General features: G+C 46.9%; 1 protein-coding gene across 5 annotated transcripts in view; it reads left to right on the top strand.

The window, feature by feature from the left end:
- SPATA22 (spermatogenesis associated 22) overlaps window positions 1-21,214 on the top strand; it is a 576,361-nt gene that overhangs the window by 60,128 nt on the left and 495,019 nt on the right. For 3 of the 5 annotated variants that reach the window (XM_063955812.1, XM_063955811.1, XM_063955815.1), the window contains exon 2: window positions 5,604-5,741. The exons of the other annotated variants lie outside the window; for them this stretch is intronic. In XM_063955812.1, the coding sequence (XP_063811882.1) occupies window positions 5,604-5,741 (138 nt within the window). The remainder of the gene's footprint in view (window positions 1-5,603; window positions 5,742-21,214) is intronic. 5 annotated transcript variants of the gene reach the window in all.

The raw sequence follows: 21,214 nt of genomic DNA, 5'->3' as shown, positions 1-21,214 counted from the left end.
TTTCTCGTAGTCCGTAGAGGATGCTGGGCGTCCGCTCAGCGCTTCGTTATCCTGCTATGGTTCATTCAGTTCTGCTTTGTGCTTGGTTTAGTACTGTTGTTACTTGGTTAAGTAATGTTGCTGTGCTTGCAAGCTGGTTAGCTTGGTTTGCTTTGTATGTGTGAGCTGGTGTGAATTTCACCACTATCTGTGTAAATTCCTTCTCTCGAAGTTGTCCGTCTCCTCAGGCACAGTTTCTAGACACTTTCTGGTAGGAGGGGCATAGAGGGAGGAGGCAGCCCACACTATCAAAGTCTTAAAGTGCCCATGGCTCCTAGTGGACCCTTGGACCCTTCTATACCCCATGGTACTAATGTGGACTCCAGCATTCTTTACGGACTACGAGAAAAGGATTTACCGGTAGGTAATTAAAATCCTATTTTTAGTGTAGAAGTGTTGCTGCCAGTTGTCCCCTTTCTTCAGGAGGACCAACCCCAGTTTTGCAGGTTGCGTTTCTCTCATCAGCTGTAGTGTCATGTTCATTTTTTCTGAGTTAATCACATTGGGGTCAATTCAATTCGATGACTAGTTGCCAATTCCACTAGTTTACTTAAGATTTGTCGACAATTGGAATTCCCACCAATTCAATTGTCGCCAATGTGACTGTTTAGTCGGCGATGGATATACAATTCCTGACAATTTGTTCTCCCTATAGGTTATAATGGTCAGACCAATTCAATGAACTCGCGGGTGGGGAGAGAGTTCGAATTTCCGACAATTTTAGACTTAAACTCTCCCTTTTTTGACAAATTTTTGTTTTGAATATAATACTAAGCTATTTAGAAATGCTGTAAATAGGTCTAATTTTTCAATCCAACACATTTATATTCCCACTGGCTAGTTTAGCAAGTGGTTTGTCCTTCTCCCTACTTAGTTGTTTCAACTAACATATCTTGCTGCAATAGAGGATTTCATGTGAAGGAGGAAGGACAGAATGCACCTGATTGGAGTTTTAAGAGGATGCCAATCAAATCTTATCGTATAGTACATGATTACACAACTAGGACAGCAATGTGTTTTGTGCCGCAGCGCACCGCAAACAACATTGCAGCGGGGCAGTTATGTCAGAGAATGCTGGTTCTCCCTACAAAACAGCAGGTTTAAGTTGCGAGAACCGGCATTCTCTGATTTACGGAGCGCTAAATTGACTAGCTGCGGGAGCCCCCTACTGGCACTATTCAATCCGTGCTGAAACTGAATTTACCCCTTCGAAAAACATTTTACTTAATTTAATATTATTTTCGGAATTTTGAAATAAACATTTGGACTTGCGGTGCTGTGAAAAAAATTCTGATACTCAGGTGGCGATACAAAAAAGTTTGGAAAACCACTGCACTACACTACTAAATAAAATAAAAAAACACTTTACTACTGCTGCTACTCTACACCGCTCACCCTGCACACACTACAGTACTGCTGCTAATCTCTACTCCCGGCCCCACCTACAGTACACTACAGCCCCATACACACAGGGAGATTTCCCCAGAGATGTGTGCTGAGTGAGGAGGGGGGGAGTCGCTCATGTCACCCAGCGGTGAAATGAGTGATGTGCTAGATTGAGCCAGCATGCAGGCTCAATCTAGCACCAGCGATAGTGAAGCGGGGGCCGCGCATTGCTATCGCTGTGGGGGTACACACGGAGAGATCCGTGCTTAACTTCTAAGCAATCTAGTCAGATTGCTTAGAATTTAAGCACCGATCTCTGTGTACCCCCCTTACCTCTCACCCAATACACTACTTCACTCCCTTCCCTGCATAATCTGTCACTACCCTGCACTGCACCCCCCTCCCCGCACACATTATCTTGCACCCCCATCCCCACAAACACTATACTACAGCCACTACCCTGCGTCCCACTCCTCACACCTAGTACACTAGGCCGACAATCGGTTGATCGGCAGTTCATGCTACCATATTAGTAACCTACTCTTAGTGCACATAGACCCCTGAGTGTTTACTATATGAGAACATAAGACATTTGCACAGGGGCAATTTCCAAAGTGAAAAGGGCAAACACATATGCATGGACAAATGTACTGCAGGTCAGTATTTTTGTAACTTTGGAAGTAATTTGGAGTTGGGTACATACCCATTTGCATACTGAAATATCCACATTTGACCTGTGCATGCTTACCTCTCAACCAACACTCGTGTGTGGAATGGCAGACCGGTGGTAAGCATACTGGCAGCGGAATCCCGGTGGGGGGCGAGTACAGCGAGCCCCTTGCGGGCTCTCTGCGCTGAGGGCTCGGTGGTGCCCTGCGCTCACCACGGCTTCTATTCCCACTCTATGGGTGTCATGGACACCCACGAATGGGAATAGTCCCTGTTGGTTGGCATGCCGACTGCCGGGATTGTGAGGGTGCGGGATGTAGGGGGAGGTCATGTGACTGTCCGTCTCCTGACCGCCAGTCACATGAATACATCCCCCCAACACTCCCTTCCCCACACACAGTATACTATTACCCTGCATACCCCTCCCCGCAAACACTACTGCAGCTACCCTGCACCCTCTCAATGCACACACACCACTACTTCTCACTGTACACACCCTCCCCTGCATACTACCGCCGAACAAGTGGATACCTTTAAATACCTGGGTTCAACTATGAACGGTCAACAGATAGCCACTACAAGTGACATCACGAGTGCCACAGCTGCTTTTGCAACTCTGAAAAAAGGCCTCTGGGACCAAAAGGACATTACCATTGCCACAAAAATTAGGGTATTCAACATATCAGTTAGAACAAATTTACTTTATGGATCAGAATAATGGCAATACTTAAAAACGACCTAACAAAGCTGGAATGTTTCCAAATGAGGTGCTTACGAAATATACTTTAAAAAAAACCGAATGAACCAGAGAAATTAAAACATCCGAAAACTATTCAAAGACCAACCCACAGTTGAATCCTATATTAAAAGACAGCGTTTAAAGTGGTTTGGACATGTCTGCAGAATGGAGCCTAAAAGAATACCATACCAGTGCCTAAATACTGTAACACATTCCTGAGGAATGGAAAATAGTAAGTGATACGCCAAAGAAAACATGGCAAAAGTCGATTGCCCAAGATCTTCAACCATTACACTTCCATATTGATGATGCCAAGCAAGCCGCCCTAAACCAATCCCAGTTACATGTGATTATTAGAGATTCCCTGCCTTTGGCTGTCACAGTGCCAGCAAGCTTAGCCTACTGGTGCCAACGACAATTAAGTCACATTATAAAGCGATGATTGAGGTTTTTCCACACTTCCACAGAACAATTTACTGCTTCCCACTGCTGCTACCATTCCTTTCACGTCCGTACCAAAATGGTTGTGGCTTCTACTCCAAAGTCTTGCCTTAACATTACATTCCTGGGAGTAAAAGGAGGGAAAATAAGTCTCCTCACTGTCCCTTCCCCCGGCTTGCATATTTAAGTCACACTAAATACAATATCCCTCCCTGAAGTGAATTTCAGACTATAAAAATAAAATAAAAAAATCCACATTCCTGACAATTGAATTCCCGGGAGTTTGCAAATTCCCGACAATCATATTTAAGTCAGACTAATTACAATATCTCTCTCTGAATTGAATTGCAGACTAAAAAATACATTCCTGACAATTAAATTCCCGTGATGCACGGGAGTTTGTAAAGTCAGGAATTTGAAGACAAACTGTCACTGAATTGAATTGACCCCATTGTTTCTAGTCTTAAGGTGCCTAGAAAGTAAGGGTGTGGTATGTTACATAGACTAGACTTATGTCGACAGTAAGTAGGTCGACAGGGACTGTAGGTTGACATGTACTAGGTCGACATGAAAAAAGGTCAACATGAGTTTTTTTTTTTTTTTTTTAGTATTTTATTTTATTTATTGTTTTTGGTGTCGTTTTCTTTGTACAGTGACCGGGAACCCCAATTAGTTCACCGTGTCCCCTTGCATGGCTGGCTTCGCTCGCCATGCTTCGGGCAAGGTGCCTCGCTCCGCTACCGCTGTGCTCGGCACAGGTTACCGTTCCCAATTTTAGTCCACGTGGATTGTAAAGTATGAAAGTTCAAAAATGAAAAAAAAAAAAAAAAATTGTGAAAAACTCATTTAGACCTTTTGTCATGTTGACCTAGAGTCCCTGTCGACCTAGAAACCATGTCGACACTGTCAGTCAATAGTGGTAGACCTAGACAGCGTCGACCTAAGTCTTGTCGACCCAAAGACTGGATCCCGAAAGTAAACAACGTCACTCATTTTCACCCTTCCTGAGCGATGTCATTCACTTTCTCGGCAAGTGTGTATGCCGCCGCTGCCGAGCGATGCGCTACCCCGTGGGTCGTTAATGTCCATCGCAGTCTGCCGTGCATGCACCTCAATTTGGACTGGCGTCCAAAAGCTGCATGCCTGGCTGCTGCTTGACGTCACTGAGCAATATGGTCGTCATATTGCTTAGTATGTACGCCCTGCTGCCAACGTCCCCAGCAGGGAAGGGAACACACTAGGTGATGTTGCTCCACCTTGGGAGTAGTAGGGTATGCCGGCGGCCGGGCTCCCGGCTGCCAGCATACCGGGCGCCGGAATCCCAACAGCTGGGCGAGCGCAAATGAGCCCCTTGCGGCAACGCTGTGCTCGCCACGCTGCGGGCACGGTGGCGTGCTACGCTATCTATTCTCCCTCCCGGGGGGTCGTGGACCCCCCAAGAGGGAGAAAGGGTCGGTATGCTGGCTGTCGGTATTCCGGCGTTTGTATACTGTGCGCTGGGATCCCGACAGTCTGCAAACTGAAGACCACCCCCCACATTTACTCTTCATATAGCTAGTTATGGTAAATGCCCACCTCATAACATAACACATTAAATGCATCTTTAACTACATTCACAAGACATTACTGCAGACCTAAAGTTGCAGCTAAATTACTATTTCCCATGTACCAAGTGCAAATTTCTCAAATGGAGTGTATCTGTGTTGTATCATGAATATTTACTTATCATTACAGATTTTCAATGGTCACTTATGCGGTTTTGTTAATGAGGAATTACATAGTAAAAACTGAAATTTTCCGCTGCTGTGAGCAAAAATCTGAAAATCTCCACTGTTGTTAAAATACATAGCAATGAGTGTGTTCAGCAAACTGAAAATTCAGACTTCATGCCGATTTCAGCCCTATACAGAGTTAGATGCGCAAATTGAATGTAAAATAAGGCTTGAATAAAAAAAAACTATGCATAGTCGGCTGCAAACCGTTTTTATGACGCATCTTACGTTTGTTAATAGTTAGAAATTGTATTCTTTTACAAAGCTGCACTGTTTGAAGGATTTATTTAGTGTAACCCCCCCCCCCCCCCTATATATCCATCCTATTTGCCTAGTGTTGGTAGCATAAAAATTGGCTGATGAAAAGTGTGGGGTATATCCAAAATCGCTACTACTTTTCCTAAGTTGTGGGGGACAGCATTTTCTTTTGCAGGCTTGACCCTCCCTCCCCACCCCTAGGGAATACAGCTCTGTGCTATACATGTATAACCAGGGGCCACCTTGTGGGTAGAGTCTTGATTTCCTGACTAAACCTGAGAAGTTTACTTGTTCTGCAGCCTTTCTTCCAGTACCCATTTTCAACCAGAAGAAAAGAAATAGACAACCACTAACCTCAGTTCCTCAAAAAAATGATTCAAGTTATCCTGGCATTAATCTAGGCTATGAAAGTTTGGGCTTCTCTTCCATGGTACCAGGTATCCATTTTGTATGTACTTTAGCTTTGTATCTGCGGCTTTGCGGATTTTTCTGTAGTAAGCATGTACCCTCTACTATTAATATATGATAAAATTGCAGCAATTTTTAAATGAAACTAATACTGCAAACTGATGCAAATGCGGAGAATAATTTTATAATCTGATCAGTCTGTACAGTGTTCGGTACTGTAAAATTTGTTAATATTTTAGTTTAATAGTTAATTTACAAAGTAACAGGTTCCTACAAATAATGAACTACTGTACGTGACTGTAGTTATTACCCTTTTTGAAAGTAGTTTCTGCTCATTCATATTTCTCTTACGTCCTAGAGGATGCTGGGGTCCACATTAGTACCATGGGGGTATAGATTGGTCCACTAGGAGCCACTGGCACTTTAAGAGTTTGAGTGTGGGCTGGCTCCTCCCTCTGTGCCCCTTCTACCAGACAGTTTAGAAAATGTGCCCGGAGGAGCCGGTGACGGCTAGGGGAGCTCTACATAGTTTCTCTAGTAAAAGCAACAAATAAAGCGCTGTATTACCAGAATCTTTTGATAAAAATAAATTTATTTATCCCACCATATCCTATAGCAAAAATACATATAATTAAAACAAAAAGACAAAAAACACACACGGCCGGTGTCAATGATTAATTAAAATATTCCAATAAAAACACCAACAATAGTCATATAATTAGAGGATTCAAAACTTCTAAATATTCTCCTGAGGAAGCCGCCGATAATAAAGGCGGAGAAACGCGTTGAGAAGGGACACACGGGTCCGGATCTGACAGCTAATACTCTGAGGGGACACTATGGACTGACTTGCGGCACGTACTTATTGAGGCTCCAAGGAGGGAACGCTTTATGGTGAGAACAGCCAGTTCCATTGGGAGTGCTCTAACTGCATCAGCAAGGAAATAAGGTCCGCCGAATTACTGTGTCCCGTACCCTATTTAAGAGGTGACGATTTGCTTGAGACCTAGCTATTAACACCATGAATACTAACTGCTGAAAATGTTGAATTACATTGATTACTAATACACTAATCATGGACTATTGATTTACTAACATCTGCGGAACTCATGAAATAATGTTAAAGAATAACCAATAATCACCTGAGTGAGAGCTGAATATATCAATGTTTATTTATCCACCAGTGAGAGCTGATTGGGCTCTAATTAAGGGACTGTGCCTCTAATAGGATAGTTGGAGAAGACTGCTGGATATATTAAAGGATCACAGATACTAATCAGAATATTGGTAAAAGTTTAGATCAACATACCATTCTGAATCAAATTGAGCTCGAGTTAAGAAAGTGTCTGGCTAAACGGAGGATTATAATATTCAATAGAGATTAATACTGCAGTTCAATTTTAGGTGAATTATTGTTTTCAGAGTCGTAATTTGACTAATAGTAATATGAGTATTACGTATTTCTGACTTGTCTGATATTAATCATGCTTAAGGGCTCAATTGAGTATCACAGATTTGGAATAGTTGCAGTGAATATTGGTCATTAAGATTGGATTCTTTTTAACTGCTGAGCTTGGGGTGACTTTGTTACCCTGACTAAACCTAAATTAATTACTTCATATTTAGAAGTTTTGAATCCTCTAATTATATGACTGATTCATTGTTGGTGTTTTTATTGGAATATTTTAATTAATCATTGACACCGGCCGTGTGTGTTTTTTTGTCTTTTTGTTTTAATTATATGTATTTTTGCTATAGGACAGGGGTGGCCAACCAGTCAGAAATAAAGAGCCAAACATTTTGTTGGGCACGTCAAAGAGCCGACATCGAGCCGCAGATACACATTCAAAAATGGGGTGTGGCCTTGTGCCTGCTAGGCCACGCCTCTGGTATAAAATACATTTAAAAAACCAGATCCACATAAAATACATTTTTAAAACCAGATTCACATAAAATATATTGAAAAAGCCAGATTCACATAATACACTTCAGCTCCCCCATATGTCACTTCAGCCAGCTACCTCATGTGTCACTCCTGCTAGCACACTCCTACAGTATGTCACTCCGGCCAGCTCCCCCATGAGTCACTCCTGCTAGCACTCTCCTGTGTCACTCCTGCCAGGACCCTGATGTGTCACTACAGCCCCCCCCCCCCCCGAACACATACCTCGTGCCATTGCAGCAGCCCCTTATGTGTCCTCTGTTTGCCAGTGGGTGTCTCACCCCTAGTATCTGGCTCTCTAAGTTCTCAGTCCCCGTAGTGCTGCTGCTGCAGACTGTCTGGCTGGAGTGCAGCAGTTTCCGGATCTGATGTGGTCACGTGACTTCGAGTGCCGGGAGCCACATTTGAATAAAGAAAGAGCCGCATGAGGCTCAAGAGCCACAGGTTGGCCACCGCTGCTATAGGATATGGTGGGATAAATAAATGTTATTTTTATCAAAAGATTCTGGTAATACAGCGCTTTATTTGTTGCTTTTTCTTTTTGTTTTCTGTGGAGATACAGTGATCTCCTTATGAAGCAGCAGTACTCCAGAATCGATTAAATCTTAAAGAGAAAGACTGTCCCTGAATTAGTCAGCGCCCGGTAGATATTTGTATTTATTTTCTCTGGTAAAAGTTTTTTTTAGAGTTTATTATTTTACAGGGAGGCTGCTGGCAACAGCCTCCCTGCTTCGAGGGACTAAGGGGGGAGTAGTGTCCGCCATGCGGGGTCTGAGCCACTATCTCCACTGACAGGACACTGAGCTCCTGAGGCGATCGAACGTTCCCCGCCACATGGGATCGCTCACCCCGGCAGCATGCCGCCACCCCCTTACAGAGCCAGAAGATTAGTGGCGAGTTAGTCACCGGCCCCCCAGGCAAGTGGGGAGCCGGTGTGAAGATGGCAGCAACAGGGTATGGAGCGCAGTACTAACTGCGCTCCTGGGCTCAGCGGTACATAGTGCAGCTCTGTGAGGGGCTCCCTGAGCCAGCGCCTACACCCTACACTGACCTCCAAGCCTGTCAGGGTCCCAGGATTGCTGCCAGCACTTTTCCTCAGGACAGTATAATCTTCAGAAGAGCGGGAAGATGGCGCCATGAAAGGGGGCGGAGCTTCTCAGAGCAGACCCAGCAGCGTTCAGCGCCATTTTCCTGCCTGCAGAAGTGCTGACAGGGAGAGCTGTCCCTCCAGATCAACTCCAGCTGCCTTGTGCGGTACCAGGGGGTTGTAGAAGGGAGGGGGGGGGGGGCGAGGCTGTGTAAAGTCTGTGTAGCCTTTTAAGGTACACAGACTGCGCTGGTAGTGTTATTAGTTCTACCTTAAAAAGTACTCTGTGTAGGTTGGCTCCAATCTCTGTCTCTCTCTGTGGCATGCTTGGGGGGAAAAGTGTCTGACATTTCCCTGTGTGTGTTTACTATCTCAGATAGCTGTGTCTAGGGACACTCTGTCATATGCTGCAGAAGATGTTTCCTCTCAGGAGGGATCCATTCCATGTACACAGGATTGTAATGCTTTGTCTCAGATTCCCATGAGGCCATTAGAATTGTGTTAAATATTAATGACACCACACCTGAGCAGGTTGAGGAGGCTTACTTCACTGACCATAAGAAAGCCTCGCTAACCTTCCCTGCATCTAAAGAATTAAATGCTATATTTGAAAAATCCTGGGAAAACCCGGAGAAAAAATTCCAGATCCCAAAAAGGGTTCCGGTTGCTTTTTTCTTCCCTGAGGAAGATAGGAAAAAATGGGTTAACCCACCTATTGTGGACGCATCTGTCTCCAGACTGTCTAAAAAGGTGGTTTTACCTGTCCCTGGATCTACCTCGTTCAGAGACCCAGCTGATCATAAAATTGACACGACGCTCAAATCCATCAGGAGTGGTGTTAGGACCCAATATTGCCTGTGCATGGATTTCTAAAGCCATAGTAAAGTGGTCAGGCACATTACTAGTGGATTTGGATACAATGGATAGTAGTGACATAGAATTGTTTTTACGTAACATACAGGATTCTGCGGGGTCCATGGTGGAATCCATGAAGGACCTGGGGATGCTGACTGCACGGATATCTTCCATGTCTGTCTCAGCCCGCAGGGGACTCTGGCTGCGCCAATGGTCTGCAGACGCGGAATTCATGAGCAGTGTGGAGAACCTATCCTACACAGGTCAGGCTCTATTTGGGGAAGCGTTGGATGCGTGGATTTCCACGGCAACCGCGGGTAAGTCATCTTTCCTTCCCTCTACTACACCTTCTACGAAGAATCCATTTTCTTCAGCTGTGCCGCAGTCCTTTTCGGACCGCTATGGTAAGAATGTCCAAGCCTCCTACCACTTTCTTTAGAGGTGGTCGAGCAAAATCCAAAAAGCCTGCACCCACAGGCTCCCAGGACCGGAGACCTGCTTCTGGTTTCTCAAAATCCTCAGCATGACGGTGGACCTCAAATCCTGGAGGACGGGCTGGTGGGCGCGAGACTCAGACTTTTCAGCCACGTCTGGGTGTCGTCCGTCCTGGATCCCTGGGTACAGGATATGGTGTCTTAGGGGTACAGACAGCAGTTTCAAGAACTCCCGCCTCACAGATTCTTTAAATCAGGCTTGCCAGCATTGCTGACAGACAGGGCTATCCTACAGTAAGCGATCCTAAAATTGGAAAAGTCACAGGTCATTGTCCCAGTTCCACCTCATTTGCAAAACAAGGGTTATTATTCAAACCTTTTAGTGGTACCGAAACCGGATAGTTCGGTGAGATCAATTTTGAATTTGAAATCGTTGAACCCATACCTGAGGGTGTTCAAATTCTAAATGGAGTCTCTCAGAGCAGTGATTTCAGGTCTGGAGAAGGGAGAATTTCTGGTATCCCTGGATATCAAGGATGCATACCTCCATATTCTGATTTGGCTGACACACCAGACTTCGCTCAGATTTGGCTACAGATTATTAGAAGAAAAAGACAAAAAAATACCTTTTTGGGAGCACTCTTAGAAATCAATTATGAAAAAAGAATAACTCGAAAGAATTTTTGTACTGGTGAATCCTTTAAAACTTAACGTTTATTCGGTTTTCTGTACTAAAATACTGACCATAGGTCTGATTTTTTAAATCTTGATTTACCTGGTGATTTATAAGGATCAAGATATAGTGGGGAAAATATAATTCAGGATGCTCAATCCAAGATTATTTGTGTGCTATATTTTGATAGACCAACTATGTGTCACAACAGGAGAATTCAAATATTCTTACATGTATTGTGTATATTCATCACACATGTTGTTCAAAGATTATTTCTCTAACGTCCTAGTGGATGCTGGGGACTCCGTAAGGACCATGGGGAATAGACGGGCTCCGCAGGAGACTGGGCACTCGAAGAAAGATTTAGTACTACTGGTGTGCACTGGCTCCTCCCTCTATGCCCCTCCTCCAGACCTTAGTTAGAATCTGTGCCCGGCCAGAGCTGGGTGCTTTTAGTGGGCTCTCCTGAGCTTGCTAATAAGAAAGTATTTCTCTGACGTCTTAGTGGATGCTGGGTACTCCGTAAGGACCATGGGGTATAGACGGGCTCCGCAGAAGACTGGGCACTCTTAAAAGAAAGATTAGGTACTATATCTGGTGTGCACTGGCTCCTCCCTCTATGCCCCTCCTCCAGACCTCAGTTAGTATCTGTGCCCGGCCTGAGCTGGTTGCACCCTAGGGGCTCTCCTGAGCTTCCTAGAAAATAAAGTATTTGTTAGGTTTTTTATTTTCAGTGAGATCTGCTGGCAACAGACTCACTGCTACGTGGGACTGAGGGGAAAGAAACGAACCTACCTGCTTGCAGCTAGCTTGGGCTTCTAAGGCTACTGGACACCATTAGCTCCAGAGGGATCGAACACAGGCCCAGTCCTCGGTCCCGGAGCCGCGTCGCCGTGCCCCTTGCAGAGCCAGAAGAACGAAGAGAAGTCGAAAATCGGCGGCTGAAGACTCCGGTCTTCATTAAGGTAGCGCACAGCACTGCAGCTGTGCGCCATTGCTCCCTTAGCACACCACACACTCCGGTCACTGATGGGTGCAGGGCGCCCTGGGCAGCAATTAGATTACCTTACTTGGCGAAAAGCACATAATACAGTCTGATAAACTATATGTGCATTAACCCCCGCCATTAAAGTACATAAAAGGACAGAAGCCCGCCGCTGAGGGGGCCGGGCCTTCATCCTCCGCACACCGGCGCCATTTTCTCTTCACAGCTCAGCTGGAAGGAAGCTCCCCAGGCTCTCCCCTGCAGTATCCTGGTACACAAAGGGTAAAAAAAGAGAGGGGGGGGGGGGGGGCACATAAATTTAGGCGCAAAACTGTGTATATAAGCTGCTATAGGGGAAAAATCACTCAGTATAGTGTACATCCCTGTATTATATAGCGCTGTGGTGTGTGCTGGCATACTCTCTCTCTGTCTCTCCAAAGGGCCTGGTGGGGGAACTGTCTTCAAATAGAGCATCCCCTGTGTGTGTGGTGTGTCTGTACGCGTGTGTCGACATGTCTGAGGTAAAAGGCTCCTCTAAGGAGGTGATAGAGCGGATATGTGTGTGTGAGGGTGTCTCCGTCGACAACGCCGACACCTGTTTGGATATGTGTAAGTGCTGAGGTAAAATTATTGCACAAAAGGTTAGGGAACAGAAAGGAAATCTCCCCTGGTCTGTCCCTATGTCACAGAGTCCTTCAGAGTCTCTATGCTCACTATCCAAAATAACAAAGTATCGACACGGAGTTTAACTCCACTGTCGACTACGATAATGCAAAGTTACAGCCAAGAGGGCTAAAAGATATTCAATATATGATTATTGGAATAAAAGATGATTTGTCCCTGACACGAGAGTACACATGTTAAGGGGAAGAATGCTGAGGTAAATTTCCCTCCTCTCATGAGGAAAAAGAGCGGGAATCTCCAGACAAGAGACGGCAGCTTCCCACAAGAGAATTCTCAGGCTGTATCCTTTCCCCACTAGGGCCAGGATGTGTTGAGAATCTTCCCCTTGGGTGTCCTGTTTGCACTAGCTATTCTCAGGGATCCTGCAGATAGTGTGCACATTCTAGTATACTACCCAGACCGGCGATTGTGTCGGCATGGGTTTATAGCGCTGTGGCAGCGTGGACAGGTACCTTATCAGCAGAGATTGAGACCCTAGTATGCATATAAATATTTTAAGATGCTGTCTTAAGTGATAGATATATAATTATAAAGCATGCCCAAAGGGACATGAGTATACTGGGTCCTAGAGACAAAAGCTATGTCGATTTCTGCTTGACATGTCCTGTAGAATATACATTGGACAGATGATGCCGACTTAAGAGGCATATGGAAGGCTGAGGATTGTGTGGAGAAAGGTTCTCGGGCCTGGTCTCCACAGCTATAGCTGGTAATTCTGATATTTTGCCTTATATTCCTGCACAGCCTAGGAAAGCACGACATTATTAAATGCAGCTTTTCGAATAAAGAAACAAGAAAGTTTGAGGTGCGTCCTTTCTTGTCAGAGCCGGGGGAAGAGGAAAGAAGCTGTACAACACAGCTAGTCCCCAGGAACAGAAGTCCTCCCCGGTCTCTACAAAAATCCACCGCATGTCGCTGGGGCTCCACAGGCGGAGCTAGGCCCGGTGGGGACACGCCTTTGTAAGTTCAGCCACAAGTGGGTTCACTCCCTGTTGGATCCCTGGGCAATAGAAATTGTATCGCAGGGATACAGGCTGGACTGTGAGAAGATGCCCCCTCACCGAGGACCCGGCGGGCTTCCCCCCCAAGAGAGGGAGCCAGTGTTAACTGCAATTCGTAAATTGTATCTTCAACAGGTGGTGGTCAAGGGTCCCCTCCTTCAACAAGAGGGTTTTATTATTCGACCATGTTATAATCCCGAAACCAGACGGTTCGGTTAGACCCATATTGTATTAAAATCCCTGAACATATACCTGAAATGTTCAGGTTCAAGATGGAATCGCTAAGAGCGGTCATTGCAAGCCTGAAATGAATCGGGACATAAGGGATGCATACCTTCGTGTCCCCATTTATCCACCTCATCAGGCGTACCTCAGAATTGCGGTACGGGATTGTCATTCCCAATTTCACCAAGGTAATGGCGGATATGATGGTGCTCCTGCGGAAGCAAGGTGTCACTATTATCACATACTTGGATGATCTCCTCATAAAAGCGAGATCAAGAGATCAGTTGCTGGACAGCGTATCACCTTCTCTGGAAGTGAAACGGCAACACGACTGGATTCTATATATTCCGAAGTCGCAGTTGGTTCCTACAGCTCATCTGCCTCGCCTAGGCATGATCCTAGACACAGACCAGAAGAGGGTTTATCTCCTGATAGAGAGAGCTCAGGAGCTCATGACACTGGTCAGGAATCTATTGAAAACCAAAACAGATGTCCGTGCATCACTGCACTCGAGTCCTGGGAAGGATGATGGCATCATACGAGGCCATCCCCTTCAGCTGGTTCCATGCAACAATGGAACTTACTGGACAAGTGGTCCGGATCACATCTTCAGATGCATCGGTTAATCACCCTATCCCCCAGGGCCAGGGTGTCTCTCCTGTGGTGGCTGCGGAGTGCTCACCTTCTCGAGGGCCGCAGATTCGGCATTCAGGACTGGGTCCTGGTGACCACGGATGCAAGCCTCCGAGGGTGGGGGGCAGTTACACAGGGAAGAAAATTCCAAGGTTTGTGGTCAAGCCAACAGACTTGCCTTCACATCAATATCCTGGAACTAAGGGCCATATACAACGCCCTAAGTCAAGCGGAGTTCCTGCTTCGTGACCAACCGGTTCTGATCCAGTCAGACCGCAGGGGCTCATGTAAACCGCCAGGGCGGCACAAGGAGCAGGGTGGCGAGGGTAGAAGCCACCAGAATTCTTCGCTGGGCGGAGAATCAAGTAAGCGCACTGTCAGCAGTGTTCATTCCGGGAGTGGACACGACCTCCACCCGGGAAAGTGGTGACTTCATCAGGAAGTCTTCACGCAGTTTTGCAAATTGATGGAAACTGCCTCAGGTGGACTACATGGCGTCCCACCTCAATAAAAAGATAAAAAAGGTTTTACGCTGGGTCAAGGGACTCTCAGGCGATAGCTGTGGTCGCACTAGTAACACCGTGGGTGTTCCAGTCGGTCTATATATTCCCTCCTCTTCCTCTCAGACCCAAGGGCTGAGAATTGTAATAAACGGAGGAGTGTGAACAATATTCCTTGCTCCGGATTGGCCAAGAAGGACTCTGTACCCGGAACTGCAAGAAATGCTCTCAGAGGACCCATGGCCTCTGCCTCTCAGTCAGGACATGTTGTAACAGGGACCCTGTCTGATCCAAGACTTACCGCGGCTGCGTTGGACGGCATGGCGGTTGAATGCCGGATCCTAGCGGAAAAGGGCATTCCGGATGCAGTTATTCCTACGCTGATAAAGGCTAGGAAAGACGTGACAGCAAGACTTTTTCATTGTATATGGCGAAAATAGGTTGCTTGGTGTGTGGCCGGGAAGGCCCTACAGAGGAATTCCAGGGGGGTCGATTCCTGCACTTCCTACAGTCAGGAGTGACTATGGGCCTAAAATTAGGATCCATAAAGGCCAAGATTTCGGCCCTATCCCTTTTTCTCTCAAAAAGAACTGGCTTCACTGCCTGAAGTTCGGACGTTGTTACAGGGGTGCTGCATATTCAGCCCCTTTTGTGCCTCCAGTGGCACCTTGGGATCTTAACGCGTGTTGGATTCCTAAATGCCACTGGTTTGAGCCACTTAAGACCGTGGAGCTAAAATATCTCACGTGGAAAGTGGTCATGCTTTTGGCCTTAGCTTGGACTAGGCGTGTGTCAGAATTGGCGGCTTTGTCATGTAAAAGCCCATATCTGATCTTCCATATGGAAAGGGCAGAATGGAGGACTCGTCCCCAATTTCTCCCTAAGGTGGTATCATCGTTTCGTTTGAACCAACCTATTGTGGTGCCTGCGGCTACTAGGGACTTGGAGGATTCCAAGTTGCTGGACGTAGTCCGGGCCCTGAAACTTTGTTTCCCGGACGGCTAGAGTCAGAAAAACTGACTCGCTATTTATCCTGCATGCACCCAACAAGCTGGGTGCTCCTGCTTCAAAGCAGACTATTGCTCGCTGGATCTGTAGCACGATTCAGCTTGCACATTCTACGGCTGGACTGCCGCATTCTAAATCAGTAAAAGCCCATTCCACAAGGAAGGTGGGCTCTTCTTGGGCGGCTGCCCGAGGGGTCTCTGCTTTACAACTTTGCCGAGCTGCTACTTTGTCGGGTTCAAACACTTTTGCAAAATTCTACAAGTTTGATACCCTGGCTGAGGAGGACCTTAAGTTTGCTCATTCGGTGCTGCTGAGTCATCCGCACTTTCCCGCCCGTTTGGGAGCTTTGGTATAATCCCCATGGTCCTTACGGAGTACCCAGCATCCACTAGGACGTCAGAGAAAATAAGAATTTACTCACCGGTAATTCTATTTCTCGTAGTCCGTAGTGGATGCTGGGAGCCCGTCCCAAGTGCGGACTCTCTGCAATACATGCATCTAGTTATTGCTTAACTAAAGGGTTATTGTATGAGCCATCTGTTGAGAGAGGCTCAGTTATTGTTCATAGTGTTAACTGGGTATAGTTATCACGAGTTGTACGGTGTGATTGGTGTGGCTGGTATGAGTCTTACCCTGGATTCCAAATCCTTTCCTAGTAATGTCAGCTCTTCCGGGCACAGTTTCCCTAACTGAGGTCTGGAGGAGGGGCATAGAGGGAGGAGCCAGTGCACACCAGATATAGTACCTAATCTTTCTTTAAGGAGTGCCCAGTCTCCTGCGGAGCCAGTCTATACCCCATGGTCCTTACGGAGTTCCCAGCATCCACTACGGACTACGAGAAATAGAATTACCGGTGAGTAAATTCTTTTCTCTGACGTCCTAGTGGATGCTGGGGACTCCGTAAGGACCATGGGGAATAGACGGCTCCGCAGGAGACTGGGCACATCTAAGAAAGATTTAGGACTATCTGGTGTGCACTGGCTCCTCCCCCTATGACCCTCCTCCAAGCCTCAGTTAGATTTCTGTGCCCGGCTGAGCTGGATGCACACTAGGGGCTCTCCTGAGCTCCTAGAAGAAAGTATAGTTTAGGTTTTTTATTTTCAGTGAGACCTGCTGGCAACAGGTTCACTGCAACGAGGGACTAAGGGGAGAAGAAGCGAACCTACCTAAGTGGTGGTAGCTTGGGCTTCTTAGGCTACTGGACACCATTAGCTCCAGAGGGATCGAACACAGGACCCGACCTCGTCGTCCGTTCCCGGAGCCGCGCTGCCGTCCCCCTTAAAGAGCCAGAAACAAGAAGGTGGTCCGGAAAATCGGCGGCTGAAGACTTCTGTCTTCTCCAAGGTAGCGCACAGCACTGTAGCTGTGCGCCATTGCTCCTCATGCACACCACACACTGCGGTCACTGATGGGTGCAGGGCGCTGGGGGGGGCGCCCTGAGCAGCAATAATAACACCTTGGCTGGCAAAACTAACACCTATATAGCCCCAGAGGCTATATAGGTGTATATTAACCCCTGCCAGAAACGATAAAATAGCGGGAGAAAGCCCGCCGAAAAAGGGGCGGAGCCAACTCCCTCAGCACACTGGCGCCATTATTCCCTCACAGCTTCGCTGGAAGGAAGCTCCCTGGCTCTCCCCTGCAGTCCTGCACTACAGAAAGGGTAAAAAAGAGAGGGGGGGCACAATTTAGGCGCAGTATATATATATTATAGGCAGCTATAGGGGAAAACACTCTGTATAGTGATATCCCTGTGTTATATAGCGCCCTGGTGTGTGCTGGCATACTCTCCCTCTGTCTCCCCAAAGGGCTTTGTGGGGTCCTGTCCTCTGTAAGAGCATTCCCTGTGTGTCTGCTGTGTGTCGGTACTGCTGTGTCGACATGTATGATGAGGATAATGATGTGGAGGCGGAGCAAAATGCCTGTGAATGTGATGTCACCCCCTGCGGGGTCGACACCAGTGTGGATGGACTTATGGAAGGAATTACGTGACAGTGTCAGCTCCTTACATAAAAGGTTTGACGACATAGGACAGCCGGCTACTCAGCTTGTGCCTGTCCAAGCGTCTCAAATGTCATCAGGGGCTATAAAACGCCCGCTACCTCAGATGACAGATACAGATGTCGACACGGATACCGACTCCAGTGTCGACGATGATGAGACGAGTGTACCCTCCAATAGATCCACCCGTTATATGATTGAGGCTATGAAAAATGTTTTACACATTTCTGATGATACCCCAGGTACCACAAAAAAGGGTATTATGTTTGGTGAGAAAAAACTACCAGTAGTTTCTCTATCGTCCTAGTGGATGCTGGGGTTCCTGAAAGGACCATGGGGAATAGCGGCTCCGCAGGAGACAGGGCACAAAAAGTAAAGCTTTTCCAGATCAGGTGGTGTGCACTGGCTCCTCCCCCCATGACCCTCCTCCAGACTCCAGTTAGATTTTTGTGCCCGGCCGAGAAGGGTGCAATTCTAGGTGGCTCTCATAAAGAGCTGCTTAGAGAAAGTTTAGCTTAGGTTTTTTATTTTACAGTGATTCCTGCTGGCAACAGGATCACTGCAACGAGGGACAGAGGGGAGAAGAAGTGAACTCACCTGCGTGCAGGATGGATTGGCTTCTTGGCTACTGGACATCAGCTCCAGAGGGACGATCACAGGTACAGCCTGGATGGTCACCGGAGCCGCGCCGCCGGCCCCCTTGCAGATGCTGAAGTAAGAAGAGGTCCAGAATCGGCGGCTGAAGACTCCTGCAGTCTTCTAAAGGTAGCGCACAGCACTGCAGCTGTGCGCCATTTTCCTCTCAGCACACTTCACACGCAGTCACTGAGGGTGCAGGGCGCTGGGGGGGGGCGCCCTGGGAGGCAAATGTAAACCTATATAAAGGCTAAAAATACCTCACATATAGCCCCCAGAGGCTATATGGAGATATTTAACCCCTGCCTGTATTCACAAAATAGCGGGAGACGAGCCCGCCGAAAAAGGGGCGGGGCCTATCTCCTCAGCACACGGCGCCATTTCCTCTCACAGCTCCGCTGGTCAGGACGGCTCCCAGGTCTCTCCCCTGCACTGCACTACAGAAACAGGGTAAAACAGAGAGGGGGGGCAAATTTAATGGCAATATCTTGATATATATAAAGCAGCTATAAGGGAGCACTTATTATGAGGCTATCCCTGTCATATATAGCGCTTTTTGGTGTGTGCTGGCAGACTCTCCCTCTGTCTCCCCAAAGGGCTAGTGGGTCCTGTCTTCGTTTAGAGCATTCCCTGTGTGTCTGCTGTGTGTCGGTACGTGTGTGTCGACATGTATGAGGACGATATTGGTGTGGAGGCGGAGCAATTGCCAAATATGGGGATGTCACCTCCTAGGGGGTCGACACCAGAATGGATGCCTTTATTTATGGAATTACGGGATAGTGTCAACACGCTAAAGCAGTCGTTTGACGACATGAGGCGGCCGGACAATCAATTAGTGCCTGTCCAGGCGCCTCAAACACCGTCAGGGGCTGTAAAACGCCCTTTGCTTCAGTCGGTCGACACAGACCCAGACACAGGCACTGATTCCAGTGGTGACGGTGACGAATCAACCGTATTTTCCAGTAGGGCCACACGTTATATGATTTTGGCAATGAAGGAGGCGTTACATTTAGCTGATACTACAGGTACCACTAAACAGGGTATTATGTGGGGTGTGAAAAAACTACCTATAGTTTTTCCTGAATCAGAAGAATTAAATGACGTGTGTGATGAAGCGTGGGTTGCCCCTGATAAAAAGCTGATAATTTCAAAGAAATTATTGGCATTATACCCTTTTCCCGCCAGAGGTTAGGGAGCGCTGGGAAACACCTCCTAGGGTGGACAAGGCGCTAACACGCTTATCAAAACAAGTGGCGTTACCTTCTCCTGAGACGGCCGCACTTAAAGATCCATCAGATAGGAGGATGGAAAATATCCAAAAAAGTATATACACACATGCAGGTGTTATACTACGACCAGCTATAGCGACTGCCTGGATGTGCAGTGCTGGGGTAGTTTGGTCAGAGTCCCTGATTGAAAATATTGATACCCTGGACAGGGACAATATTTTACTGTCGTTAGAACAAATAAAGGATGCATTTCTTTATATGCGTGATGCACAGAGGGATATCTGCACACTGGCATCACGGGTAAGTGCTATGTCCATTTCGGCCAGAAGAGCTTTATGGACGCGACAGTGGACAGGCGATGCGGATTCAAAACGGCATATGGAAGTTTTGCCGTATAAAGGGAGGAGTTATTTGGAGTCGGTCTATCAGATTTGGTGGCCACGGCTACAGCCGGGAAATCCACCTTTCTACCTCAAGTCACTCCCCAACAGAAAAAGGCACAGACTTTTCAACCGCAGCCCTTTCGTTCCTTTAAAAATAAGAGAGCAAAGGGCTATTCATATCTGCCACGAGGCAGAGGTCGAGGGAAGAAACAGCAACAGGCAGCTCCTTCCCAGGAACAGAAGCCCTCCCCGGCTTCTACAAAAGCCTCAGCATGACGCTGGGGCTTCTCAAGCGGACTCGGGGACGGTGGGAGGTCGTCTCAAAAATTACAGCGCGCAGTGGGCTCACTCGCAGGTAGATCCCTGGATCCTGCAGATAATATCTCAGGGGTACAGGTTGGAATTAGAGACAGATCCACCTTGCCGTTTCCTGAAGTCTGCTTTACCAACGTCCCCTTCCGAAAGGGAGACGGTTTTGGAAGCCATTCACAAGCTGTACTCTCAGCAGGTGATAGTCAAGGTACCTCTTCTACAACAAGGGAAGGGGTATTATTCCACTCTATTTGTGGTACCGAAGCCGGATGGCTCGGTAAGGCCTATTCTAAATCTGAAGTCCTTGAACCTGTACATAAAGAAGTTCAAGTTCAAGATGGAGTCACTCAGAGCAGTGATAGCGAACCTGGAAGAAGGGGACTTTATGGTATCCTTGGACATCAAGGATGCGTATCTCCACGTTCCAATTTACCCCTCACACCAGGGGTACCTCAGGTTCGTTGTACAAAACTGTCACTATCAGTTTCAGACGCTGCCGTTTGGTTTGTCCACGGCACCTCGGGTCTTTACAAAGGTAATGGCCGAGATGATGATTCTTCTTCGAAGAAAAGGCGTATTAATTATCCCATACTTGGACGATCTCCTAATAAGGGCAAGGTCCAGAGAACAGCTAGAGATGGGATTAGCAATATCTCAAGAGGTGCTAAAGCAGCACGGATGGATTCTGAATATTCCAAAATCCCAATTAATGCCGACAACTCGTCTGCTGTTCCTACACATACATATATGTACATACATATATACATATACATATATGTATACATATATATGACATACATACAATCCTGCATCTGATGAATTAAATGAGGTGTGTGAGGAAGCGTGGACTTCCCCCAGATAAGAAATTGATCATTTCTAAACGGTTAATGGCTGCGTACCCTTTCCCGTCAGAG

The sequence above is a fragment of the Pseudophryne corroboree genome, chromosome 2 (genome assembly GCF_028390025.1).
Source record: "Pseudophryne corroboree isolate aPseCor3 chromosome 2, aPseCor3.hap2, whole genome shotgun sequence".
Taxonomy (NCBI): Eukaryota; Metazoa; Chordata; class Amphibia; order Anura; family Myobatrachidae; genus Pseudophryne; species Pseudophryne corroboree.
Note: the sequence above shows the minus strand (reverse complement) of the source record. Positions and strands in the feature narration are given on the sequence as shown.